This window comes from Haliaeetus albicilla, chromosome 10 (assembly GCF_947461875.1).
Source record: "Haliaeetus albicilla chromosome 10, bHalAlb1.1, whole genome shotgun sequence".
In the NCBI taxonomy this organism is placed as follows: Eukaryota; Metazoa; Chordata; class Aves; order Accipitriformes; family Accipitridae; genus Haliaeetus; species Haliaeetus albicilla.
In genome coordinates, this window is record NC_091492.1 from 3032807 (window position 1) to 3049106 (window position 16300).

Genomic DNA, 16300 nt, shown 5'->3' on the forward strand with positions numbered 1-16300 from the left:
GTGCCTTATTCTCAATTCTGCTCTCGTTCCTGTGACTGGGAGGAATTAGCATGAACAGGAGAGAAATCCTGCTGAGTGCAGGACTCGTACCAGCCTGTAGCATCCCAGGATGAAGCCCGACGAGCGTCGCTGGGACGAGGGGGTCATTCCTCCCAGGAACATCTCCTCTTCACCCTCCCCAAAAGGCTGCGAAAGCCCCAGGGAGAGAAACCTGAGCCTTGCCACGGCTCCAGATCCTTATTTCATCCTCCCCTGCCAGGCACCGGCCACTGTCCTCTATCCTCTTCACCCATCAGCACAGCGGCAGAGACCTGCTGGAGCAGCCTGCAGCCGGTAAGTGAGCAGAGTTTGCTGGGGCTCTGTCCGCTGCCCTCCTGGCACGTGTTCCCTTTCCTCCTGCTCTTGGGAGAGGGTTCCACTGTTGGAGAAGGGCAGATCTCACCATCCTGTCTGGGGTTTTGGGGTGTTTATTTGCAGATAGCCTTGGATACCGAGAAGCCACCTGAATCCCGATCCTGAGGAGAGGAAAACCATGGGGAGTGGAATGAGCAAGGTACTGGGGGGGGACAGTGGGATGCTGGCCAGCATGTCCTCCTTGGGCAGGATCTTTCTTCTGCAGCCCAGGGGGATGCTTGTTCCCAGGCTACCACGATGCCCTAAATGCAACCACTTCTCATTCCCCTTTGAAACTTCAAGCACTTAAGAAAGGGAATTAAGAAACTAAACAGCGATCCCTGGATTTATATCTGAGGTGATGAGCTAAGTGCCTGAGGGTGTTAGAAAAGTGGCAGCTGGCTTTAAATGTTTGTCCCTTGGGTGGTAAGGCTGTGGCATGAGCATCCTCAGGGCTGACGGGGGTCCCTGCATGAAAATTTCCTCCCCTTGCCCCCCTGGGACGTGTCTGTGCTGGGCAGCCATGTGCTCCAAAGGGGGAAGTGGGGTTTTACTGCTGCTTGTTGCTCAGCTGAACTCCAGGGCTGGCAGAGGGGATTGATTTCTCTCGGTATCCTTAAATAACCGCTTGGTATGTATGTTCTCCAGTTTAAAATTAGACTCTGAGACAACAACAGAAAGACCAGATCAGGGCAAATTCTCTCTGCGTGGCTCTGGTGCAATTTAACAATGTGGTTTCACCCCCTGCAGAAGCAGCCCGACCTGCAAAGTGGCTTTTACAGCCTCCCTGGTGCCACCAAACCTTCTTGGGGAGCCCCAGCTGCCTTTGCTGGGGGCTGGGTTGGTGCAGACACGTTTGTGTTGTAGGATCTGGCTTTGACTTGATGAGACACAGGGCTCAGCATCGCCCTTCTAGTGGTAACAGCTTGTGCTGTGCTGGGCACAGACATTTGCTGAATCCAGGTGTTTGCACCCCAGGAGCAGGCTGGGGTTCAGCTGAATGGTAGAAATGGGCTGGATGTGGCCCAGTGCTGTTGAAAACCCTCCCTACAGCCTCTCAAACCAGATGTTTTCTGCTAGACAGGTGCAAACAAGTCCAACTGGTAACCAGCTCTTCCTTTCTGTGTCCCTGGAAACTGCTCTGGCGGGCTCTTACCCCGTAAATATGCTGAGCTGCCCCTTTTTTCTCCCTCATAACCCTGCAGCAGCGAGTTGGAGGCCAAATTTGCATACTTGACAGCACTTACTGCAACATCCTGGCCAGAAAAGTATTATAAATAGCCTGTGCCTTTGCCTGTCTATCCCCAGCTGGTGGAGGCAATCTTTGAAACTATTTGCAAGAGGTGGTTGCTAGAGAATAGCAAAACAAAACCGAACTGCAGCAGGGCTGGCCTGCCTCCAGGAGATGGGGAGATGGGGAGATGGGGGGAAGTCCCCGCTGGAGCCCCACCTTGAAGGAGGAGGCTGGGATGAGCCGGGCTGTTTTGGGGAATCCAGCCCCCAGCGGTCCCTTTCCGATAGCAATACGACCACAGGCAAGCCCCTTCCATTTCTGCGCTGAGTTTTCCTGAGCTCTGCGCTCCTGGAGGGGTTTGGGTTGGTGGTTTGAGTGGGCTCAGCCTTTGGCGTTCATTAATGAAGATGATTCGTTAATTAGATGCCTGGTTTATCATTGCCTGGAGAGTTTGCTGCCAGATGCCCTGGTCCCGCTGGTACCGTGCATGCAGCTTGATGCTCCCGCCACGTCGGATGCACGTTGTGCCCAGCGCTGTCTGAAATCTCTGTCCTTTTTTGTCACCTCCCAGGTTGTCAAAGGCCTCTACCTCGGGAACATCCGTGGTAAGTGCTTTTCCCTGCTCCACCTCCGCATTGCTGTGGGATCCCTGGGCAGCCAGCGGGGCTGGAGGAGTCCCTCTCCTCGGGATCTCCCTGTGCCTGCTCCCGGCTGGGAACCTCAGCACCTTCTGGAGATCCAAAGCCACCAAAAAGCCCCATCCTAATTGCAAGTGACTCCATGCAGCTCAAGCCCAGGAAAGGGGACATCTGGGGGGAGCTGTGGTCACCAGCTGGGAGCACTGGGGAAACCCTGGCATGGCTGGAAACCTCTCCTGTGTTTGCTGAGACAATATTTACAGTGGGCCAATGCCTGGCTTTCTCACTGGAGCCTCTGGTCCCGTGGGGAGCCAGGTGAAGCTTGGGTTTCACCCAACAGTGAGGACGCGACAGCCTTTTCCAAGTTAGCAGTATAATTTCTGATTCTGGGGGTGGCTTTAGGAGCCTGCTGAATACCCAGTGCATCCGAGGAGGATTTTGCTTTGAAAGAGTTGCATCGCGATACCCCATCTCCTTTCCTGCATCGTGCTGGGTGGGAGGCAGCGGGAAGAGGCTGGCGTGGGGGTCAGGGGGCTGGGGGGGGGAGGATGCGGGTTGCTGGTGAGTGCTTGGTCCAGCGGATTTCCCAGGATGGCAAATGACTGATTGACTGATGTGCTGCTCCTGCTTCCAGACTCTGAGGACCGGGAAAATCTGCTGAAGAACGGGGTGACGCACATCCTCTCCGTCCACAACAGTGCTAAACCGGTGCTGGAGGTGAGTTCCCCAGCTGGGGGGGGAACCTGGGGGACCACCCCGGGGGAGCAGGGGCTGGGAAGATGCAGATGGAACCCATGCCGCCTTCTCCTAGCGTGGGGCAGAGAGGGAAGAAGCACTGGATTTGCACCGGATTTTTTTTTGGCACTGATTTGCGCCGTGCGATGTTGAATTGCACCCAAAGGGGCTTGGCGCTGGCTTTCGGGGGAGAGGGCAGCGGGGTGTTTTAGGGGACACGACCACCTCCCTCCCTGCTCGATGGTTTTGGAGGGTGAAGGTGTACAGCCGCAGCCCCGCTGCGGGGTGCTTGCCGCGGGGAGAACCGCGAGAGGGCGGCGGAGCCCCGCGGATGGCAGCTCCGGGGCCGCATCCAGCCCCGACGGGGCGGTGGGGGCACAGCAGGACCTGGAGGACCCCCCACACCCCCCTACATCCCACCTCTCCTCCCAAAGCCTTGGCTTTGCCTGCTCGGTCCTGTGATCCCCCGTCTGGCTGACCCCCCGGAGCGCTGCGGACCCCTCGGGCTGTGGGTGGGGGAAACTGAGGCAGGAGGGAGCTGCTGGGTGGGTTGATGCCGGAGGTGCCGGCTAGGTCTTTTGGGCACAAATCCTGCTTCTACGGACCGGTGGGCCGGGTGGAGCCTGCAGCAGGAGGAACAACCCCGTGCGGGAGATGCTCGGACCGTGCTGCTCATCCTGCAGCCGATGGCCACGTGCGATTTGCACTTTGGACCCACTGCCGGCTCCCAAATCCCGGGATGCTGCAGAAGGCGAAGGGGACTGCCAGGACCTCTCGTCCTTCGGGGCCACGATGGGCAGGGAGCCCCAGCAAAACACCAGCTTGAGCTTCTTCCCCGCGAAGGGATTGAGTAACATGGAGGGAAAGGAAGGAGAGAGAGAAGGAAGGAGGCTGCATAAAATCGGTGCAGAGAAACAGCTTGTGCCTGGAGAAGGGGCAGCGGCTGGGGTCTGGCAGGGCTCGGGGCACGGCCAGATGGATAGCAAACCGCATGGTGAGCTTACAACACGGAGCAAGCCAGCGGGCTGATGGAAAGGGGAACTGGAAAGGCATGGTGGGTTGAGCAATGTGTCAATCACAGCCCTGGGTCAGGAACCGCAAACCCCAGCACCATTCCCATGCGTGGCCCAGCTCCCTGAGGTGGGATGGGGAAGCCACTGGGACCCTGGCAGTTAATCAGTGATCGGGGTGCGGGTCAGGGTTTGGGGAGGAGCGGGGTCGTTTCGGCTGCTCCGCTGGTTGGCACGGCGGTTCTCCTCGCCGTGGGGAGATCGGGCTGGCACCAGGCACGGCAGGGCACAGCCAGGTTTTGGAAAGCCGCAGCCCATCATGGCTCACCCTGCAAAACCTTGCTGGTCCCCGTGCCCCTGCCCGGTGCGTGGCCCCCTTCCATCCTCTGAGCTCCTGCCTGCACCCACCATCCCCTGCGTGCCGGGGAGCCGCGGTTTGGCCCTGGATGTGGATGAGGAACCCTGTGGCTCTGTTTTTCCCCCTCCTGCCCCAGCCTCTCCGGCAGCTTCTCTGGGTGGGGAGCATCCAGCCGGCATGCCACAGGGAGCTGGCAAAGTGGCACATCGCTGCGGCACCTCGTCCCTGTCCCACGAGAGGCTGTGGGACGGCGGGGGCGAGCGTGGGACGGGGCTGGGGAGGATGAATGGGATGGAGAGGTGATGCATGGGAAAGCCCGCCCGCGCTCATCCTCGAAACGTGGGTCTTTCCAGTGCAGAAATATCCCCGTGCCTCTCCTGCTCTGCTCCTTCCCTCCTTAAATAATTGGCTTTTTCCAGCCTCCCTATTTGCCGTGGGCTGGAGGGAAGTGGCCCGTGGGTTTGGGCTGCGTCAGCCCAGGGGGGACCTTTCGGCAGCGATGCCACAGGGAGCTGATGGAGATGGGGCAATCCCTGGTGCTCAGCCGTTTCGGCTCTGGCTGGCAGGATTTCCATCCGTTTCACTAAGAAAAAAAAAAACAACCAACCCCCAAAAAACTCAGATGAAAAGGATCTAATTTTAGCTCAGAACAGGGAGGATCAAGGAAGCGAAGTTTTAAAGAAAGGAAAGTAATCTGACCTACGCCAACATGTGGCAGGATGATTTATTCTGTATTAAAAGGACCGGGAGGAAATAACTCATTGATGAGAGTGACTTCATCAGTGCATGTTCATACATGTCTTCCTGATGGGACTCGTCGGTCAGGGCTCCAGGAAAGGGATGGCTGAGTTTTTGGGGCTCCTGAGCATCGTAGCAGTTCCCCACAGCCTGGCCTCTCCTCTGGGCTGAAATGGGGGGGAAATAGCCCAGGGTGGGATGGATGCGACCCGTCACAGCTCTCCCTACCTGTGGGGAGCAGGGCAATGGCACCAAAAGTGGATTGTGGCTTTCCCCTCACCGAAGGTTCAGCTGGGGAGAGGGAAAAGAGAGAAATGGGGCATTTTGTGTTTCTCGGTGGTATCTTATTACTGCAACTGTCTTTATATTGCAGGACATGACCTATCTCTGTATCTCGGCCTCAGATTCATCCAGTCAAAACCTGTAAGTCGTTTGCCATCCTTTTGCCTCCCAGCATTGCGTGTTGATAGTTATTGGTCAATAAAAGCTCAGATTCTGCAGAATGAAGGTTCAGTTCATTCCTGCTGTGAAAACTTCATGTCATTGCTGAGCTTGCCAGAAGCTGCGGTTCATTCTCAGATGGTAAATAGCATTTGTAGGACTTAAAATCTGTTTCTGTGTGTGCTTGCAGTCTGTAAATTTAATTTTCCATCAAATTTCAGAATTCTTCTACTGGGCAGGGTTGAAAATGGGAGCATTTTTTATTGGTTTACAAAGACAGTGATTTGTGTTGGTCTTCCAGACATTCTCCTTGGAAAGAGAAATAAAATATTTATTAAACTCAACATTTTTTTCCCCACACAAAGCTTAGATACTTCTACGTCCTTTAGTGATGTTCTTGAGATGAAGCTGGTGAGACATGCTGCAAGGAAGCCCCAGGCTTTCATGGGGTGCAGTGCTGGGGTGCGATGGGTGCAGGTGTTGCTGGCACTGGGGAGGCTGCAGAACCCCGCTGCTGCTTTGGGTGACAGGCATCCAGAAAATGGGCGACTCCGAGGGATTTTTTTCTCGCCAATCAAACCCTAAAAAGGATCAAAACTTCATGCACAGTGACGAGACTGAGCCCCACTTGCAGAGGTGCTGGTTTTCCAACATCCTTGGGAGCAGCCGTGCCCGCGGGTGTGATTCTGCTTGCTCATGCTCCCGCTGAGCGGAAAGAGAAGCTTTACAAGAAAGCCCTGCCTCAGCAAGAGCTGGGTTTTTTGGTTGTTATTTTTTCTTTTCTCACATTTCTGTGCATTTGTGGCATGTCTACTGAAAGGAGGAAAAAAAAAAAGGAAAAAAAAAAAAAGATAAGGCTGGCTGCCGGAAGGAAGTCTTATTCAAGGAACTATTTTCTGCTTTTTCTGCTTGTCAGTTTATGTCTTGGATTTCAAAATCCTCGTGAACTTTGTGTCCTGCAGAGAAGATGCTTGTGACTCAGGACCTCGGTGGCTCTCAGCATTACCAGGCTCCATGCCCCGATCCCATGCTTTGAGGCTGGAAAAGAACGGGGAGAGCTTTCCTCTGGCTTGGCTACCTGGGAAAAATCCCCCGTGGAGTGGGTGAGGATGGATGGAGTGGCTGAAGTGCTCACTTCTCTCCCTCTGGGATGGGTTGGGAGAGCGATGGAGTGGGCAGGAGGCTGGCAGCAAGCGTGCTGAGGGAGCCGGAGGCGAGAGCATCATGTCCTTGCAAGCAAAGTGCATCCCTCCTGGTCCTAGCCAAGGAGCTGGAATGGAGGACTGGGACCTGGAGAGCCTGGACCTGTGTAGGCAACACGTGCAGGCCCTGGGGGATGCTGCTTGCTCTGCGAAGATGAGTAGGACGAGGAGAAATCCCCCGGGACAAGCTTTAGGCAGGGAAACAGCCTTCCAAATGGCGATGCTCCGTTTGTTATGGTGGTTGGAAGGAGGCACGGCTGTAGCCCACAAGGAGCGATGGACTGACATCATCCAGGGCTGAGAGGCTCAGTATTTTTAGTATGACCACAGCTTCAGAGACTCCTCCATCTCTCCTCCTCGGGCAGCAGAACCCTCTGCTATTTCTGAATACATCCTTGGCTGGTTTCTTAGAAGGCGCCTGAGCCCTGCCCTTCCAGGGAAGTGTGAAAAGTATCATCCCCTTCAATCCCCTCTCCAGGGAAGGGTGAAGAGCATCCCCTTTGATGGGCCAACAGGGGTGGGGGAGGTTTTGGAGGAATTCTGCCTTGTCCCTGCAGGGAAGCCGGCTTTGAGCCCCGCTGGGAGTGAGCCCTCGGCAAGGGGCACGGGGGGGGGGCGGGAATAACTCTGCAGTAGTTTGTGCCTTGGCTTCTGAGAAATCAGGAAGGCGCACGCCCACCCCATCACGCGGAGCCAGAGGAAGTCCGGCGCCGGAGCGAAGGCTCTGCCGGCTCCCGCGCTCGCTGCCGGATGGCTCTGGCTCAGCTGTGCCAAAGGGACCCTCTTCTCCTCCCAAAAAAGCCAGAGCTGTGTGGTCAGGGAGTCCACCCGCAGCCCAAGTTACCTAGAATCAAGTTTTCTGCCTCAAACCTGCCTCAAGGGTCAGTGCGGCTGCGAGGGTGAGCAGGAACGGGCAGCGTTTATTGCAAACGTGTGTCAAGGAGCCGAATACCTGGCTCGGTGTGGGCTCTCGGAGATGCTCGCTGTCTTCAGGAGGGATCGGTGGCAGCTTCCAGCATCCCGCACAGTGATGAGCGGGAGGGATGCATTTCACTGGAGCCTGCATAACCCTCCCATGAACACCCACCCCTCTCTCATCAGTATATATGGAGTTATTTACCCTGTTTTCTAGGTCTCCATGCCTCCAAAAAGATGGGTGCTGCTCATATTGCTGAGCATCCAGCTCGGAAGGAGCGAAGCACCATAGCACATTGCAGCTGAGCTGCCAGAAAGCCCTGGCTCCCTGCCCTGCCCTGTTTTGCTGCAAAACTTGCCGGTTAGGGTTAACGTGCTCCCTCTGCCTTGCTGGCAGTTACTGGTTATGCTTTCAGGAATGCAGGCAGCTATTGGGGGACAAGCCTGTGTTGTTGTTGGGAGCCTTACCTCCCTGGCATGGGCACCTCTCCATGCCCTCCCTTGTTTGGGAAGGGGCTGGAGAGGCTGCTTGGGGTGAGGAGGGGAAGGGAGTTGCACCATTTTGGGACCTGCAAGCAAAATGCCATCTTTCCCTTGGAGGAAACTGGGTGTTTTTGGCATCTTTTGGGAATTAGGGGTGAGCCGATGGCTCGGGACAACCTCTGACGTGGGGATGTGCGTGTCCCTTGGGCACAAGATGACACCTTGCCCTAGAGGCTGTCTCCCTGGGGTCCTCCTTGAGCTGGTTTGGCTGATGGCATCGCCCTGCTCCCATCCCAATACCTTGGGACACAGGAAATCCCTGGAAAGTCTCCTAGGTCATTTCCTTCCTGGCAGATGAAGATCAGCCCCGCTGCCTTGGTTTGGCGGAGGAAGGATCTCTGCTCCCACCCCACGCCAGTAGCCCCAGGGTGGTGGGAAGTCCTGGTGGGGAGTGTGTGGGGGGCACGACTCCTGCTGCCGGTGTGGCTGGGTGCCTCGCAGGTGTGGGCAGCCCTCCTGTCCTCACCTCCCTGCCTCTCTCTTTGCAGGCTGCAGCATTTTAAGGAGTGCATCAAGTTCATCCACGAATGCCGGCTCGGTGGTGGAGGCTGCCTCGTCCATTGGTGAGAGCTGTCATAACCATCTTGCGTCCCCGGTTCGCATTGGTCCTCTGGGAGGTGGGGATGGGCTCCCAAAAAGTGTCCTCGATGTCGAATGTCGCTTGTGGTGGGGAGGAAGAAGACAAGGAACAGCAGAAGGGCGACAGGGGAAGGTGTCCACTGCCGGGACCCATGGGGATGGGTGGTCTGTGCCCTGAAAACCTGAGCATCCAAAGAGGTGGGACAGGCTATAGAAGGGGACAGGAGGAAGCCACTTGCCTGGGACCACCAGTGGTGGCCCCCTGCCCGTGTGGCTCCTTACCCCCACCCAACCCATGGCAGGGGAACCCTTCTAGCACCCCAAGCGAGAGGGGGGTGCCCATGGGAAGATGCATCCCATGGGTGTCCCTTGCCGCGGGGCTGCACCAGCCTCCGTGGTGGGAATATCTTTCCCTGACGCTGCTCCCTTGCACCGTGCCAGCCTGGCTGGGGTCTCCCGCAGCACCACCGTCCTGGTGGCTTACCTCATGACGGTGACCGAGCTCGGCTGGGAGAGCTGCCTGGCTGCCACCAAGGCCGTGCGGTCCTACGTCAGCCCCAACTTTGGCTTCCAGCAGCAGCTGCAGGAGTACGAGGTGACCTTGCTGCAGGAGGTACGTCCCGCGCCGACGTCCCCTTATATACGTGTCTGCAGAGTTTGCAAACATGCACCGCTCTTTTGCATGCAGCTCACGCAGGGGCCAGCTGTTTGCCTGAGCTGGCCTTTTGTGCATGCTATTTATTGCCTGGGGATTTTGGGTTTTGCATGCAAAAAAAAAAAAAAAAAAAGAAGAAAATAATAAAAAAAAGAAGTGCCTCGACATTATGCGAGTGCACTTAAAAAAGCCCTTTAAAGCCCCAGTGCTTTTCTCGAGAGTTCAGTCAGGACACAGCAGGAGGGACGGGAGAGCAGCAAGTCCCCCCGGGAGCCCTGGGAAGGGCGCTGGGCTCGTTCCCAGGAATGCAGCACGACGCAGCAGGAGCCGGAGGCGGAAAGGGGGAGAGGAGAGGGAGGAAAGCTCTTGCGAGTGGCTTCGGGATGTCTGGGAGCGCTTGGATCTGGCTGGGCTTCCTCTGACGGCAAGTCCTCTGCTTTTAGAGGCAGGCGACAGACAGGAGCAAGTGTCGATGGAGGAATTCTCCTGTTTCCTCCCCAAAATGACACAGAGCAGCAGGTTTTAGGAGAGTAGAAGCTCTGGCTAGGTGGGTTCCCATCCCGCGCAGGGGAGGGAAGATGTAGCTGAGCCGAGCTGGATGCCGGCAGCTGGGAGTGACAGTGGCATGTTTAATCGGGAGAGCACTAATTGCAGAGAGCAGAGTTGCACTTTTGACCCGGAAAGCCTTCGAAAGCAAAGGGAAAGGCTTTTAAAAGCACAGCTCCCACCTGGCTCCCTGGCTGCCTTCCAGCTTCCCACACCAGACCCTTCTCCTCTGCCCAACCCCGGGTTCCACAGCAAAGGACCGGCATCCAAAACTTCCCCGGAAGGGTACACAGGTCACGGATGGACCTCTGTAAGGAAAGACTAACCCACAACTCGATGCGTACAAGACATCTGGTAGCCCACGTCACCCCTAAACTTGGTCCCATCCCTGGAAGCAAGACCCCAGGCAAAGCCCCCCCAACCACTGCAGCCACAAGCATCGTGCAGTGGCCCCGTGGCAAACGGCGGTGGGGACCCCGTGGTCCCTCTGGCCATGCCAAGCCCTTCGAGGGGATTTCTCTCCTCCCGGGAGAGGCAGGGACAGCATGTGACATTGGCCCAAATGTCAGACCCTTCCCTGCCACCAAGTTCCCTTCCCCGGGTGCCGGACGGAGCGGGCAACCACTGTCACATGAAGGACGTAGCCCTGCCCCGTTATCACCGGCTTGCAAAAACACTCATGAAAGAGGGTGGAAAATGGTCCAAGGGATTACAAAACACGCGCAGTGCTGGAGATTCCCTGTGGGGCTTCCCCCGCCTGGGCCAGCTCGCCCCATCCCTTCCCACGCTCTGGCCGTGTCCCAGCACGGACCGTGATGTGGGGTTTGCTGTCCACCCCCCCTCCATCCGAGCTATTCCTCCAGCTCCCCAAAATCCAGGCTGGGCTCAGCAGGCACCAGGCTTTCCTCCCTTTCCCTTAGGTGCTGCTTTTTCATCACCTCAGGAGTTTTGCTGGGGGCTTTGCAAGCATTTCCCTGAAAATACGAAAAGCAGAGCCAAGGGTGGAGGCGCTTGGATGTGTTTTTCTGAGCTGCGGGGTTTAGCAAGAGCCGCCTTTTACTTGAAACACCCTGTGTTCCCCACGATCGCAGCATCGGGGAGGGAAGCTGTGGATATCTCTTGTGGGCGGACTGCTGCTAGCATGGCTCCGGGGGCGAAGGCTGGGTGCTGGGAGTGCTCTGCCATTACTCACCCACAGCTGCATTTGAAGAAGGGGAAGAGCCAGGATGGATGCTCCAACCCAACCAGCGATGCTCTGCTCCCAGCTCGCTCCTGCATCCTCTGCCTTTGCAAGAGGAATGGAATTGCGGGCAGGTCAGATGGCTGGGGGTCCCACAGGGTGGTGGGCACCATAGGCATTCACCTGTGCGGCCAGAAACCCGTGGGACACGATGGCACATGGGTCCTGCACCTTGCTTCGTGCCAAGCAGCAGTTGGCTTGCTTACCTTGGCTGCGGGAGGTCGCACCTTGTTCCTGTTTGTGGCTTTGGGGTGGTTTTCCGTGTGTGTAGGTTGGATGCAGGAACAAGGGTATGGTGACTTGAGCTTCAGCTCTTGCCGAGGATAGAAAAGATGCTAAATTTCCCCATTTAGCCCAGCTGTCATCCCAGCAGGCAGCAATCCAGAAACGCAGTGCTTGGGAGCAGACATGGATAAGGGCTGGGCAGGCTGCTCAGGAGGAAAAGTCTCATTTCTTGTTGGTTAAAACCTGGGAAGAACAGGTCAGTCCTTCTGGGGACCTCCTGGGGACATCCTCCCCCGGCTGCGGGTGCCTTAGTTTCCTTGAACTGGAGCAGGGACCTCGGATGGGACCCTGGGAGGTAGAAATGGGGAAGATGCTCTGTGAGACTGGCCAGCCAGCCCCTTGCCTCAAGAACAACGCATCAAGTGTGCAGCTGGGGTTTTGAGCTGGCAAATGGTGCTTAGCAGGGCTAGATGGATAAAGAAGGAAGGAAAAGACCAAGAGCAGCAGCAGGATGACGGGTAAGGTTAGAAAAGGAAGTAAGTGAGTGCAGAAAAGACAGCGTGGATGTGAGAGAGGGCACAGATGGGCATTCAGGTGATGGACCTGTCCCTCCCTGCCCCAAGGTCCCCCCCCGGGTGCTGGCACACTCGGGCCAGGCTTCCTTTCTCCTGCCCCGGTGCCGTCCCAGATGGGATGGATGCTCCTGACCCCAGGAGAGAGGAGGAGGGTAGTGGGTTAGTGGTCAGCACTGGAGGAAATGGGCTGTAACCACTTCTTGCTCTGGCTTTAAAAGGAAACGCCTGGCAGCAGCAGAAGGATGCTTCCCCCAGCCTCCCGCCGGCTCCTTTCCTCCTTTGCTGGATGGTGGGAGCCAGCTCCGAGGCTGGGTGGTGGGTGCCGAGCCTCGGTGGGTGCCGAGCCTCGGTGGGTGCTGAGCCTGGGTGGCCAGGCTGGTCTCCCCATGGACCTTCATCCCTCCGGATGGTTTGCATGGAAGGGATGCTCTCCCCATGAGCAGCAGGCATGGATGCTTGCCCTAAATCCTATCCCAAATCCTTTGGAAGTCACTACCCAAGGGTTGTTTTCTTAGCAAGGAAATCAGGCTTGGTTCTTGGGGTCCACCCTGAACAAGGGGTCTTCATTCTTGCAGGCGGTGAGCGCACAGCAGCTGTGGTCAGTCCTGCTGTCTGAGGCAGTGGATTTGGGAAATCCAGACATTCCCGGTGGAAATCCCCTCTGCCCGAGCTGACTTTCCCTGGCTGCAGGAAGGAGGGGGGGGGATGCCACCAGGGTCAGTCTCAGGTTTTCTCCTCTTGCTCCTCATGGTCCCCGTGCCTGTGGCAGCCCCGGCAGGACAGGGCTGAGCTGCCCGTCCTGCTGTCGAGCATCCTGCACCTTTGGGGTGAGCTCGGTGGCTCCTGGGGGGAGGCATCTCACTCTGGGGATGCCGAGGCTGGGTAGCTCGTGGGGGGGGGGACTGCCTGCCCTCTCCTGGTTCCCCCAGCTGCACCCCATGCCTGTCCCAGTGCTACCCCGTGCCGGGACTCCGATGCTCGGTCCCTCTCCGGACCCTTCGAACCCACAGGTTTCGCATTTCCAACTCCGTGCCCTCCATCCTTTTTGTAAGGTGTTTGGTACTGCTGGGCATGGTCCTACCACTTATCCTAGTAAGTCCTACTTGCTGGAGCAGCTGGTTCCCGGCTACTTTGGAAGACGGCAAAACCCTGCCAGCTCCCCGTGAGTGCCGGGCAGCTGGCACGGTGGGTCCCGGCAGAGCTGCCTATTCCTGCCCACACTTTCAGGCGCTGCAGTCTGAGCCTGTCTGGCCGTTTCTCATCCCAGCAGTAGCGGGAAGCATTTTTACGGACTGTCTCTCGCTTCCCAGCCATCTCCAGACCTCAGCCTGCTGCCAGCTGGCCCGCGGCCTCTGGCACGCTCCTGCCACCAGAGCAGCCTTCGGAACTGGCTGCAGCGATGTGGGGGCATCGAGAGGCACCCCCCAACTGCCCAACGGCGAGGAAGATGCTCTGCAAACAAACCTGCCTCAGCATGCAAGAGCCGACTTGGCCGTGCAGCTTGTGGCAACGAGCGCAGCCTGTCCCCCGCGCTGCCACGGTGGGGAGAAAGCACGGGAAAGTTTTTCTTACAGGAATTTGGGCACACAAGGAAAAAACAGCAGCTTCCTGGCAATGGAAAGTAAATAAAGCTGCTGTCCCGGCTGCAGCCGGCATGAGAAGCTGAGGATGCTGCCAGCTTGCTGGGTCCATCTGTGCTGGGCTGGGGATGCGGGGAGCGCTCGGTTGGGGGGAAACCGTCGCATCTCTCGTATGACGTGATCGTGTTGCGTGGCACGTGGGGCTCCTGTGAAACTGGGACCTTTCTGCTTGCTGCCTGTGGCTGGGGACCCCCCGGCCTCGGCTGTGGCTGGGATGCAGCGGGCATTGCCCCCGCTCAGCTCGCTGCTTTCCACCGGCGCTGGTGCGAGCCCCGGCTCTCAAGTTGGGGGTGTCTCAGCCCCCGCTGACCCTGACAACCTCTTTTGGCTTTGTCCTGGCAGTACCGCGCCTGGATCCGCCGCGACTACGGCAGGAACCCGTTCAAGGACCAGGAGGAGCTGCAGTGCTTGCTAGCCCAGCAGGAGCAGAGGCAGAAGGAGCAGCAGCTGGGGAGCAGGGATTGCTCCTGGCTCCGGTCTCCAGCTCCCACCTACCCGCTCCCCTACCACGCAGGTGGCACCAGCAGAAGCAGATGGATGAACAGATAAGCAGCCGGCTGCTCGCAGGCAGACATTGGCCCTGGGGCTTGGAAAATTCAGTCTTCCCTTTGCCAAGCGCCCGCGGGGATTCATGTCTAGGGCAGCGAGCAGCCAGCACCGGCCTCGGCTGTGGGCTCAAGGGTTGGAGCGGGGGGGGTGTCAGGACTCGCAGACCCTCCCTTTGGCTGCTGGCTCTGTATATACCTCTGGGCAAGCCAGTTAATTGATGACAGTGTCTTGCTCTGCCCCGTTCCCCCATTCCCCAGTGGATCGCAGCCACTTTTCCATCACCCAGAGCAGCATCAAGCCCCGTCCCTCTCTCCAGCAGCACGGTACCCAGGCGCTCCTCCAGCAGGGCATGGGGATGCCAACGCAGCCCTTGGAAAGCCAGAGCAGGGCGAGATGGGGAGAAAAGCCACCTTGTCTCCTGCTTTGAGGTGAAGCTGGGGGCCGATGCAGCCTGCGAGGCTGCCCCGAGGAGGGAGAGACGGGTCCTGGGGGTGCGGGTGTGCTGCCGAACCCGGCTGTCACCCCGTGGGATGGGGAGAGAGGGGCCAGAGGCTGAGCTGCTCCGGGGGCTGCAGATGCCCCTCGCTGTGTTTGGACTTTCCTGGTCCAGCCTGTCCTTGGCAGATGTCTGTCTGGCATTTTTCTTAACCGCCTCCCCCCTCCCAGGGAGGGGGAAATCCAGCAGTGCCAGAGGCTGCCTGTCCCCACTGCCTCCATCCCCAGAGCTGGAGCGGTTTTGGGTTTCCCCTGCTGCCCGATCTGAATGTCCCCGGTTGCAAAAGAAGCCAATTGCTCGATTGGACTCAGTCGACCCACAGACCAATTTAACGTTGTCCCTCTCCAACAGCCATTTTAAGATTGAAAGACCGTGACGGTGCCCCTTTTTTCATCCCAAATCATACACCGTGTTTCCAAAGCGTGGACTCACTGCCTTCCTTTGCCAGGACTCCACACATCCATCCTACGAGGAGGGGGGGTCCCAACCCATTGACACAGCCCTTCTACATTTAAACCTTTAAATCTTCCATGCAAGCTTGGCCTTTTACCATAAATACCTTGCTTGGCTTCTCAAAAATATCTGTTCTGAGAGAAAAAAAAAAAGAGGCATTTAAAATATTTCTAGGAATTCCCTTAATGAAAATTTCTGGGTACTTGGTGTGTGACAGCGCTGGGGGTGACTCGCCCAACTCCTAATAAAGAGGAGAGTGATTAAAACCATGAGGATGGCTGGTCTTGATTTGCGGTGTTCCTGATGGGAATGGAGGGATGGACTGACATGACCGCTCCACTGCTATATCCTGTTTCCTATTTTCTTGATGAGAACCACCAGCAAAATTAAAAGTTTTAAAGACTCAATGTTCAGCCATAATGTACAGGATTCCGGGAAAAAACTTACGGGGGCTTTTCCCTGTCTTTTTAGGTTGAGAAAAGGGTCCCTTTGGCTGTTATTCTACATGGAGATATGCTGTGGTTTGTGCCTGCAGCATGCTCTGCATGGGAAAGTGCCCTGAACAATTAATGAGCTCAAGGACCGTAAATGCTGTTGATGGAGTGGACTGAAGGGAAATTGAACAAACTGGGTCAATATTGGTTTTAATGCATCTGTTATCACTTTAGGAAGCAGAAAAATGGAAGTTGTGCACAAGAAAAAAAGAGAAGAAAGTTAGTTTCTGGTGTTAATAGGAAGTTATAGGAGATAAGTGATAAGCAGAGATTAGATCTGCAGTAGGTGTGATAACCTCTGCGGAGCGCTGCCGTCCCGTCGCCTGCGCCAGCCTGGATGGCCGTGCCCCTTCCCGTCCCTCGACCGGCTATCCCGGGACTCAAACATTCCCCAAGGAACTGCAGCACCAAAGCAGCTCTTACCCCTGGAAAAAATCCCCCTGAATTTGGGAATCACAAGGGATGCTCCCTGTAAGCTGCAGTGTCACCCATGCCTGGCATCACAGCAACAACCGTTGCCCAAATAGCATCTCCTAAGCCAAAGTTCCCCCAAATTTGAGGGCTGTCCCAGGCAAATATATGTATTTTTCCACTCTGGCCTACATCAATGGGACTGTGGTGGCTTTAGGACTTCTGGGCAC

General features: G+C 56.9%; 1 protein-coding gene across 1 annotated transcript; it reads left to right on the top strand.

The window, feature by feature from the left end:
• The first annotated feature begins 209 nt into the window (after window positions 1-209).
• On the top strand, window positions 210-15437 carry LOC138687225 (dual specificity protein phosphatase 22-A-like). Its single transcript, XM_069793327.1, has 8 exons — window positions 210-333; window positions 478-553; window positions 2199-2232; window positions 2900-2982; window positions 5480-5529; window positions 8696-8770; window positions 9228-9399; window positions 14010-15437. The coding sequence occupies exons 2-8, from the start codon at window positions 533-535 to the stop codon at window positions 14214-14216; spliced, it is 642 nt and encodes a 213-aa protein (XP_069649428.1). The 5' UTR covers window positions 210-333; window positions 478-532; the 3' UTR covers window positions 14217-15437.
• The last annotated feature ends 863 nt before the right edge of the window (window positions 15438-16300 follow it).

Excerpts from the sequence above, each read along its gene's own strand:
- LOC138687225 (XM_069793327.1), top strand. The coding sequence starts at position 533 with ATGGGGAGTGGAATGAGCAAG. Across the intron at positions 2,233-2,899 it reads CTACCTCGGGAACATCCGTG|ACTCTGAGGACCGGGAAAAT; the intron begins GTAAGTGCTTTT and ends TCCTGCTTCCAG. Across the intron at positions 2,983-5,479 it reads GTGCTAAACCGGTGCTGGAG|GACATGACCTATCTCTGTAT; the intron begins GTGAGTTCCCCA and ends TTTATATTGCAG.